This window comes from Palaemon carinicauda, chromosome 12 (genome assembly GCF_036898095.1).
Source record: "Palaemon carinicauda isolate YSFRI2023 chromosome 12, ASM3689809v2, whole genome shotgun sequence".
NCBI classification, from domain to species: Eukaryota; Metazoa; Arthropoda; class Malacostraca; order Decapoda; family Palaemonidae; genus Palaemon; species Palaemon carinicauda.
Window position 1 is genome coordinate 156,178,186 of NC_090736.1, and position 11,846 is coordinate 156,190,031.

Genomic DNA, 11,846 nt, shown 5'->3' on the forward strand with positions numbered 1-11,846 from the left:
AGAAGAAGTGGTACCTGTCGGCAGTTCACCTTCAAGGAGTCCGCAATGTGACAGCGGACGCTCTATCCAGGTTCACACCGATAGAGTCGGAATGGTCCTTAGACGCAGGATCATTCTCCTTCATTCTGAATCAGTCCCAGAACTGCAGATAGACCTCTTTGCGACGAAAGACAACAAGAAGTTGCCCCTGTACGTGCCCCGTACGAGGACCCCTTAGCGGAAGCAGTGGACGCGATGTCCCTCGACTGGAACAGATGGTCCAAGATTTATCTGTTCCCTCCTCACAACCTTCTGTTGAGGGTCCTCAACAAACTGAGATCCTTCAAAGGGTAGCGGCAATAGTGGCCCACAAGTGGCCGAACAGCGTGTGGTTCCTCCTGGCATTGGAACTGTAGCTGAAGTTTGTACCACTACCAGATCCAGTTCTGACCCAGCGAGTCCAGAAGTCAACTGTCTGCGCTTCATTACAGAAAACCCGGACCCTGCAGCTCATGATTTTCTCTCCCTAGCGGTGAGAAAGCGTTTCGGGATTTCGAAAGCCAGTATAGACTTCCTTAAGGAATATAAGTGCAAATCTACTAGAAGGCAATATGTGTCATCTTGGAGAAAATGGGTGGCCTTTTGTCAAGGCGAAGATTCCGCAGGAGATCTTGACAGACTTCTGCTTATCTTTTTTCTCCACCTCCATGGTCAAGGGTTGGCAACGAACATGATTTCAGCGTGTAAGTCTGCTTTGACAAGACCCATTCTATATGCCTTCCAGGTCGACCTAGGTAACGAGATCTTTAATAAAGTCCCGAAAGCCTGTGCTAAGCTCAGACCTTCAGCACCTCCAAAGCCCATTTCATGGTCTTTAGACAAGTTCTTTATTTCGCTTCTCTGTTGAGCAATGAAGAGTGTGCGTTAAAGGATTTGACACAAAAAGTTATTTTCCTATTTTGCACTCGCGTCCGGGGCCAGGGTTAGTAAGACTGTAGCCTCTCGAGAGAGGCAGGTCGTGTTCAGTTCCTGGATGGGGAAGAACTGAACCTGTTTCCGGATCCTATGTTTCTCGCCAAGAATGAGTTACCCACCAACAGGTGGGGTCCCTGGAGAATCTGCCCTCTGAAAGAAGATGCATCTCTATGTCCAGTAGAATGCCTAAAGGTCTATCTTCATAGAACTTCAGACTTCAAGGGTGGTCAACTATTCAGGGGAGAAACATCTGGCTCAAATTTATCTCTGAATCAACTCAGAGCGAAAATCACATATTTTATTCGCAGAGCGGATCCTGACAATACACCCGCAGGTCACGATCCGAGGAAAGTTGCCTCATTCTTAAATTTCTTTAATTGTATGGATTTTGAACATCTCCGTTCATACACTGGCTGGAAGTCTTCCAGAGTGTTCTTTCGCCACTATGCGAAGCAAGTAGAGGAACTAAAAGAGATCTGTGGTAGCAGTGGGTCGCGGTGTTAACCCTACAGTTTAACTCTGCGAGGAACAGTGGTCTTAATTGGGACGATTAATTCCAGGGTGAGTGTGTAGTTACATACTGTACTACAAACTAAGTGAGGGCACTGTGTTGCCCATCCAGACTGTTCCATTTCCGAAGGTGAACCTAGCATAAGTGCAGACATGTGTGCCGAGCGTTTCTAACGCTAATGTCATTGATTTGTAATACAGGCTTTTATGACTTTGATACCTCGGTATCTTAAAAGTGGCATCTAATGTTTTTTCTTTCAGACAAACAAGCTCTGTTTACTATCATACTTATGCTTAAAGTTTTGGGTTATCCTCTTCTTATGTATATATATATATATATATAATTGTGGTTAACCTGTCTATTTATTGCCTGTCAATAATCTGGTTCTTGAGAACCTTGCGTCTCCTTCACCTGTGTCAATTTATTGGTATAATTGAGCATTCATTCTATGTACCTTATCTGGGATAATTCTAATAGAATTGTTCCTTTATGCAAGCTATGTTGCATTGGTTTTCCTCCTATGCAGATATAAAACCTTTGTCCAATACAAGTATTGTGTGGAAAACTGGTCGATATTTCATATTGACGCAGTGGTCCTTTACAAACTATGCTTTACTTAATATAGGGTGAGACCACTATATTAGCTTGCCTGGTATTCATACATAGATATATGTACTCTTTGAGACTTTTCCAGAGTCTAGTAGGACTCTTCCCTGTAGGGGGCAGGAAGCTCTAACATAGTTTATAGTTAGTTGAAAAGATGTATAACGGTAACATCTTAGGTCTCTAGGTCTAATCGACCGGGAAAAAATTACCTCCGGGGAGTACGGCACGTTCTGAGAATCCACAGATACAGTAATGCTCTGGTACACTTCCATCAGGACGACATGGCTTGAGCCCAAAAAACGGATTTGAGCGAAGCGAAAAATCTATTTTTGGGTGAGATGGCCATGTCGTCCTGATGGACCCGCCCTTGCCTTTCTAAGAAAGGGCTGTAGGACCCCTCCCTACATACAGTATCTGTAGCACCTCGTGTACGCTACAAGGAATACAGATGGCGCCAGGATTGGCGCCAGGCACGCATACGAATCGGGGGATAGGGAAGCCTTGGGAGCGGCTTCCCCTTTTTCTTTCCCGAATTCGTATCTCGCCAATCACCTCCTACGAGACGAAATCTCTATCCAGGATGTAGATTGCCATGTGACGTGTCTAGAATACGTCCTATGATATGTCGCGATATCCCTTTCACGAGGGATACTCGCTCCAGGAGTTAGAATTCTGGTACCTTAAGGTAAATTCTCTGGGAATATGGCCGTAGTTGTAATATACCCTAGGAAGCTACCCTATAGGAACTTCCATCAGGACGACATGGCCATCTCACCCAAAAATAGATTTTTCGCTTCGCTCAAAATCCGTTATATATTTATATATATACACACACGTATATATATATATATATATATATATATATATATATATATATATATATATATATATATATATATATATATACGTGTGTGTATATATTCTTCGTATATATATATATATGTATATATATATGTGTGTATATATATACATATATATATATATATATATATATATATATATATATATATATATATATATATATATATATATATATATATATATATATATATATATATATATATATATATATATATATATATGAACAATATTAGGTCATTGATAATTATTCATGTTTATTCTAAACTTCATTTGAAAGTTATTCTTATTCCCAGGCTCATCTATTTACTCCGAAACTATACTAATTTTTTTTAATGAGGCGCATTTGCACTGACTCGCAGCGGTGCCCTTTTAGCTCGGAAAAGATTCCTGCTCTCTGATTGGTTAGAATTATCTTGTCCAACCAATCAGCGATCAGGTAACTTTTCCGAGCTAAAAGGGCACCACTGCGAGTCGGTGCAAATCTGCCTCGCTAAAAAAAATTGACTATAGTATTATTTAATCGTAAAATGGGTCAGTAGACACTTTCATTAATTTTGAAAGCAATTAGGGAAAAACAATTGTTTTATGAAGAATAAAATGAATATTTAGCGTCTGGTAAATGTAAACGCTTTATCAATGAAAATATCTGAAATATATTATACATTGTTAAAAGAAAAATTCCTTGCTGATCCTTTTTATCTAATCGAGCAAAAAAAAAAAAAAAAAAAAAATTGCTTCATAAACTCTAGTGTTAAGACTCTTAATGTATTATTTTTTAAAAATCGTATGTTTTAATTTTTCTATTAAATGAGTTACCAAATAAAACTTCCAGCTAGTTTCTTGATAATAAGGGAGAGGGGGAGGGGGAAGGGGAGGAGGAGCAGGAGGAGGTGAAGGAGAAGGAGGAGGGGGAGGAGGAGGTAGAAAGGAACAGAAGGAGAAGGAGGAGGAGGGGAAGGGGAACGGAATCAAGAGGAGGAGGGTTAGGAGGGGGAGGATGAGGTAGAGGGGATGCGAAGAAGGAGTAGGAGGGGGAAATATCAAGATAATGAAAAACAATAATTCCGGAAGGTTTGACTTTTCTTTGTTGTTTCTGCATAACAACAACAATCACCAAATGCTGCTGTTTCTAGTCCACTGCAGAACGAAAGCCTCAGAAACGTCTGTATTCATATTTGAGATTTGTCCTTTTTCACTACCATGCTTACCCCTGCAGAATGGTGATGTTGGGAGACTTAAGTCTGATCGCACACAGCAAAGGAACCTAGTATGGGCGGCCCTGACCTGTACAGCTCTGCTGATCATGGCGATATACAAATCCTTTCACCAAGTTATGGTATCCCCATGCAAGGTCAGTGTGTGTATTTAAGAACAAATGGGTTATTTCAGATAAATATGAAAAAAAAAAAAAAGACTCCAATGTTTAATTTAGCCTTTTTTTTATTAGAGGACGAAACTTTAACACTTTGAACATGACTTTGAAGAGAGTTGATATCTCTTCATTGTTTCTCCTAGCATCAAATACTTCTAGGGTACAAAGGGAAGGGGTGAACTAGGTAAGGGATGAACTGGGGAAGGGGTGAAGTAGGTAAGGGATGACCTGGGGAAGGGGTGAGCTAGGTAAGGGATGATCTGGGGAAGGGGTGAACTAGGTAAGGGATGACATGGGGAAGGGGTGAACTTGGGAAAGGGCGAACTTGGGAAAAGGTGAACTTGGGAAAAGGTGAACTTGGGAAAGGGTGAACTTGGGAAGGGGTGAACGGGAAAAGGGGTGAACTGGGGAAAGGGTCAACGGGGGAAGGGGGTGAACGGGGGAAGGGGTGAACGGGGGGAAGGGGTGAACTTGGGAATGGGTAAACTTGGGAGGGGTGAACGGGTGAAGGGGTGAACTTGGGAAAGGGTGAACTGGGAAAGGGGTGAACGGGGGAAGGGGTGAACGGGAAAAGAGGTGAACGGGGGAAGGGGGTGAACGGGAGAAGGGGTGAACGGGGGAAGGGGTGAACGGGAAAAGCGGTGAATAGGGTAAGGGATGAACTAGGTAAGGGATGAACTAGGTAAGGGATGAACTAGGTAAGGGGGTGAACTAGGTAAGGGATGAACTAGGTAAGAGAGGAACTGGGGAAGGGATGAACTGGGGAAGGGTTGAACTGGAGAAGGGATGAACGGGGGAAGGGATGAACTAGGGAAGGGGGAAAGGAAAGGGGTCATATGTGTGAAAACTGGAATAATGAGGCAACATTCTAACTATCCTTTCAGAATCGAGTCTCAGTTCACAATAGGAAGCTGAAGACTCGCATGGCCATAATTAAAGTGATGATGTATACTCTCTCTCTCTCTCTCTCTCTCTCTCTCTCTCTCTCTCTCCTCTCTCCTCTCTCTCTCTCTCTCTCTCTCTCTCTCTCTGCAAATCTCACCTATCGAGAAACAAAGGCTCCGAGCGGCAGATATGGCGCGTAAAAGTGATGGAAGCCCTTAATAAAAGCAAGACAATTCTGCAACTGGGTAATGAATAGGCGAAAACATCCAGACAAATGGCCAGACTAATGACTAACCTCGGCAATTTATGCACCCCTGTATCATACAATTAATTCCTTCGGCCATTAAGGGCGTCTGATATAATCTTAGCTAAACAATAGGCTTCCCAGACGCTGAAGCCTAATATCACGAGGACACGTTTGATTCATGTTGGATCGAGAGCTGGATTGGAGGAGGAGGGGTGGAGGGGGAGGGGGGAGGGGAGGGGGGGACGTGGATGAGGAGGAGGGGAGTGGGAGAGGTGGTGAAGGAGGAGTTGGAGGTGGAGGTGGTGGAGGAGGAGGAGGAGGTGGATTGGAGGAGAGGGGGGAGGGGTGGTGGATGGGGAAGGGAGAGGTGGTGAAGGAGAAGGAAGAGGAGGAGGAGGGGCGGGAGGAGGAGATGGAGGGGAAGGGAAAGGTGGTGAAGGAGAAGTTGGAGGGAGAGGGGGTGGAGGAGGAGGAGGAGGGGGAGGGGAAGGGAGGGGTGGTGAAGGAGGAGTTGGAGGTGGTGGTGGAGGAGGAGGAGGTGGAGGGGAAGGAAGGAGAAAAAGGTGGAGGAGGGGAGGGGAGGGGTGGTGGAAGATGAGGAGGGGGAAGGGAAAGGAAGGAGAAGGAGGAGGAGGGGAAGGTGGAGAAGGAGGTGGAGGGGAAGGGAAGGAGAAGGAAGAGGAGGGGGGCAGAGAGGAGGAGGAGGTAGAGAACGGAAAGAAAAGATGGAGGGGGAGGTGGAGGGGGAGGGAAGGAGAGGAAGAAAAAGTAGGAGGAGGAGGTGGAGGGGAAGGGAAGGAGAGGAAGAAAAAGAAGGAGGAGGAGGTGGAGGGGAAGAGAAGAAGAAGGAAGGGAAGGAGAAGGAAGAGGAGGGGGAGGGGAGGAGGAGGAGGTAGAGAAGGGAAGGAAAAGAAGAAGAGGGAGGTGGAGGGGGAGGGAAGAAGAGGAAGGAAAAGAAGGAGGAGAAGGTGGAGGGGAAGGGAAGGAGAAGGAGGAGGGAAGGCGGAGGGGAGCGGGTTAGGGGGAGGAGGAGGAGGTAAGGGAAGGAAAAGAAGGAGGAGGAGGGGGAGGTGGAGGGGGTTAAGGAGGAGGAAAGAGGAGGGGGAGGGAAAGGGAATGAGAAGAAGGAGAGGGGGAAGAGGGGGAGGAGGAGGGAGAGGGGAAGAGAAGGAGGAGTAGGGGAAGGCAAGGAGGGGAGGAGGGGGAGAAGGGGAAGGAGGAGGTAAAGGGATGGGGAGGGAAGGAGCAGAAGGAGAAGGATGAGGAGGTGGAGGACGAGCAACGATAGGATTCAGTATTTTGACCTTTCCGGACGCCACACCAAAACGGATTTCGAGTCCCACGTAAAGGAATCGTCGACGCCCGCACAATTGGGTCATCCTTTGTCCGCGGTTTTTCATCCTCGCGGGATTTGTGGCGGCTCGCGCCTGAATATGTATACATAATGGTCTTTTGGGCGTAATTCGGGCGTGAGAATCCGAGGCGGCGAAAAGCAATGGGCGTGGGAATGTAATGGAACGGTGCAAATGTAATTGTTATGAGCGGGTGATTTGTTATTTTTTTTTCTTGACGGTAATTAACGTTTATGTGATTTGCATATATCTCTGTCTATCTATCTATCTATTTATATCTATCTATCTATCTATCTATCTATATATATATATATATATATATATATATATATATATATATATATATATATATATATATATATATATATATATATATATATATATATCATATCAGTGTGTACTTATATTTATCTTTCTATTTATACAAATATTTACCAAAAACTTTTCCTTAAAGGGATGAGAGAGAGAGCGAGAGAGAGAGAGAGAGAGAGAGAGAGAGAGAGAGAGAGAGAGAGAGAGAGAGGTAAAAGTGTTTTTTCTCTGCTGATTTTGATATTTCTAAAACAGGTAATTAAACTGTTGTATTATTTCATGCAATTTGGTTAATTTAGTAATCAAGTGTAATTTACTTATGAATCTTTATTTAGTGTACTTTATATCTTGAAGTAATCAAATGAATATCTATATTTATATTGAGCAAGACAGATTTTTCAATATTTACTTTATATTAATATAAGGACGGATTTCATTATAGTTATTCCGAATATTATACAGCTTAAGATTTTTTCATGTGTTCATGCACGTATTCATATATGTATGTATGCATGTATGATTTTTTTCTACCCGAGTAAAAGAGTTTATGTATTTATATATTTATGTATGCTCATACATAAATATACAAATACATAAAATCTGTATGTATGTGTGTATCGTATGCATATTATGTCTGTATGTGTGTTTGCTATGCATATATACATACAATAGTATATATACGAAAGAAATTTGACAATTTCAAGATCGTATCACTTACTTGATATATCTGTAAGTATGTTTAATGTACATACATACTTACATACATACATATAAACATACATATACTATAGTATATATCAATGAAATTTCATTTGATTTTAACATCCAATTTGGTTCATTTCTAATATATTTTCTTGCTAATTTAATTTGATTGTATTTAACATACAAGTATACAACCCTAATCTTCTACACGGAAATTCTCCGTAAAAATATAATGCATTTCAGTAAAATACAAGGGACCGTAATTTTTACCCTACTTTGTTATTATCTTTTACGGGTAATATCACACTCCTTTACGTCAATATGTTCGTTTTTAAAACGGTAAATACCTGGTAACATTAATTCCAGGATATTTTTTTTTTCTTTTTTTGCGGTAAATTTTTAACAGTCCATGTACATGCACCTATCCAAATAAAAACGTGCGAAAAATAGAAATTTTCGAGACGTACCCAAATACCTATTTTAGAAAACCGAAGTCTTTAGCTGCGGGATCCCTTCGATAATGGAATAAGGAAAATCATTCTCTCCAGTCTAAAGGTGCTCTTTCCAGTCTAAATTTACGATTTGCCAGGTCGTTGATTTCTACGCTGGAATTACTCTCTTCTCGCGTATAAATTCTCCTATTCTTCTTTTCCCTTCTTCTTCTTCTTCTTTTGTTTTTTCCAGGAGGGGTTGTTATCCAAATAACCAATTGGAGTTATGGCGATACAAGCTCTCCTAGGCCAGTTTGTTAAATTGATACCCAGTTCTTTTTCAGTAGGGATGTTTTTCTTTTTTTTTCTGGAAGCCGAGGCTCTTTATATATCTAATCTCTGCTTGTCGTAATTTTTTTAAAAGTTAGTTATGGGACATGGAGGATCCTACTTATAACATCTTAAGCCTCTTAGTAAAAAGAAAAATTTATATATATATATATATATATATATATATATATATATATATATATATATATATTCATATATATACATATATATATATATTTATGTATATATATATATATATATATATATATATAATATAAATATATTCATATATATATATATATATATATATATATATATATATATACATATATATATCTATGTATATATACATATATATATATATATATATATATATATATATATATATATATATATATATATATATATATATATACAATATGTACATATCCATATATATATATATGTATATATATGTATATACATATATATATATATATATATATATATATATATATATATATATGTATATACACATATACATATATATATATATATATATATATATATATATATATATATATATATATATATATATATATATATATATATATACAGTATTAATACGATAGCGAGTTAAAGACCTTCCGAGTGGGGATACCTTAATGTGGTGAAAGGTTTTGCCTATCGACATGATCAGCAGAGCTGTACTAGTCAGGGCCGCCCATACTAGGCTGGTTTGCTGTAAGAGATAAGGCAGAAATACCCCACCATAAATCCGGAGCTGCAGTGATGAAAACTGGCCAAACTCCAGACATGAATAAGGACATGTCTGAGGCCATTGTCCTGCAGTAGACTTGAAACTGCTGCATTTGTTGTTGTTAGGTAAAGATAGCAAGAATATACTTTTGTAATATAATTACTAGATCAATGAAGGTTATGCTGGGAAAAATTATTTTCTTTTTTAAATCTAATTTATTATTATTACTATTATTATTATTATTATTGTTATTATTATTATGATCAATGAAGGTTATGTTTGGAAAATTATTTTCTTCTTTAAATCTAATTTTATTATTATTATTATTATTATTATTATTATTATTATTATTATTATTATTATTATTATTATTATTATTATTATTATTAATAATAATATTATTATTATTATTATTATTATTATTATTATTATTTTGCTTATCAGAAAACTTTAGTAAGACTTTTCAATACTCACATATATACTCGCGTCTTATTTTAAAACAGAAATATTTTCATCTTTTGATGCTAATTTCATCCACACATACCTAGAGAGAGAGAGAGAGAGAGAGAGAGAGAGAGAGAGAGAGAGAGAGAGAGAGAGAGAGAGAGAGAGATCTTTAATTCATATATCCCTAAGAGTTGGCAATAATCCTTTAATGGAAGCTAACTGAAAATCCATTTAAGGATAAGGAAAAGTGTTTACCCCAAATTTTTTTCCCCTTTTATTCGGCCTCATTCCAACTTCCACAGGATTCCATATCCTATTTGAAGGATATCAAAACTCCTATTGTAATAGAGACTATTTTGAGAAAGGAGAAATTAAGTTTTCATTGTTTAACCCAAATTTTTTTCCCCTTTTATTCGGCCTCATTCCAACTTCCACAGGATTCCATATCCTATTTGAAGGATATCAAAACTCCTATTGTAATAGAGACTATTTTGAGAAAGGAGATATTAAGTTTTCATTGTTTAATTCTTGTGATATATTCGATAATGTGGACCTGACAGTAAACGAGCAATGCGCGGTGTGAAATGCTGAATACTTCGGAATGTATATAGTGTTTTGGTGGCCTATATGGAAACGTCCCTGACTGGTGAAGGCCAGACTGGGGTTTGAGTCCCATTCAAATTCGTTAATTCCTTTGGGTCGTTGCAACCTAATCATCCTTGTGAGCTAAGGATGGGGGTTTTAGTGGAGCCTATAGGTCTATCTGCTGAGTCATCAGCAGTCATTGCCTGGCTTGCCTTGGTCCTAGCTTGGGTGAAGAAGGGGCTTAGGTGCTAATCATTTGTATATATGGTCAGTCTCTAGGGCATTGTCCTTCGCAATGTGACTGTACCTTGCCTCTGCCATTCATGAGCGGCATTTAAACCTTTAAATAGTGATGCTCAGTTTGAGTCAAGCTCAAGCTCGATAGTTCCCTTTGTCGCTGAAATATTACCATCTTTGTGAGCTAATGATGAGCATGTTAGGGGAGCCTATAGGTCTATCTGCTGAGTCATCAGCAGCCATTATCTGGCTCGCCTTGTTCCTAGGTCTGTTGAGAGGGGGCTTGGGAGCTGATCATGAGTATGTATGGTCAGTCTCTAGGGCATTGTCCTTCGCTATGTCATGTCATTGTCCCTTGGCCCTACCATTCACGATAAGCCTTTAAACCTTTAAACAGCGATGCTCATATAACTATCAGAGATACAATTCTATTTTAAATATCGTCAAAATGTTTACTAGGTATTATCTGAGAACGTTTGCATTAAAACCTTCGTTAAGTATTCATTAATGATATTTCTATCAAAAATATTTATCTTGCATTATCTGCAAACCATTTCATCAAAGCGTTCAGTCAGTAGTATATATATATATATATATATATATATATATGAATACATACATATGAATATATGTGTGTATATACATACATACGTATATACTGTATATATATATATATATATATATATATATATATATATTGTATATATATATATATATATATATATATATATATATATATATATATATATATATATATATATATATATATATAGATACTGTATATATATACATATGTATATGTACACTGTATATATATATATGTATATATATGTATATATACATATATATACAAATGTATATATATATATATATATATATATATATATATATATATATATATATATATATATGTGTATATATAAATATATATATATGTATTTATATATATATAAATTATATATATATATATATATATATATATATATATATATATATATATATATATATATATATATATATATATATATATATATATATTACCCTGAAAAATAAACAAGACTTCAGATGAAGAACTGAAAATTTGGTAACATATAAAACTAAATATTTCTAAACATAACAACAAACAACTTTCACACTCAACGCAACTTCCTGCCCCCCCCCCCCCCCCTGCCCACCCCCCATACAGACATAGTTACGTTATCGAAACGTATATCTGGCGTCACTTCTTCCCCATAAACACGACTTTCCTACCACAACGGGGGTAGGGGGATTGGG

General features: G+C 38.3%; 2 protein-coding genes across 2 annotated transcripts in view; both read left to right on the forward strand.

Annotated features, from left to right (window-relative positions):
• Positions 1–5,614: 5,614 nt before the first annotated feature.
• LOC137651154 (RNA-binding protein cabeza-like) lies at positions 5,615–6,034 on the forward strand. The gene has a single exon (XM_068384292.1). It carries the CDS (start codon positions 5,615–5,617, stop codon positions 6,032–6,034), a length of 420 nt encoding a protein of 139 aa, XP_068240393.1.
• The window catches only part of LOC137651155 (RNA-binding protein cabeza-like), a 14,001-nt gene continuing 8,185 nt past the window's right edge, over positions 6,031–11,846 (forward strand). The window contains exon 1 of the mRNA XM_068384294.1: positions 6,031–6,141. Coding sequence (XP_068240395.1) covers positions 6,031–6,141 — 111 coding nt within the window. The remainder of the gene's footprint in view (positions 6,142–11,846) is intronic.

Bases quoted from the DNA above. Each gene is read 5' to 3' on its own strand.
- LOC137651154 (XM_068384292.1), top strand. From the start codon at position 5,615: ATGTTGGATCGAGAGCTGGATTGGAGGAGGAGGGGTGGAGGGGGAGGG.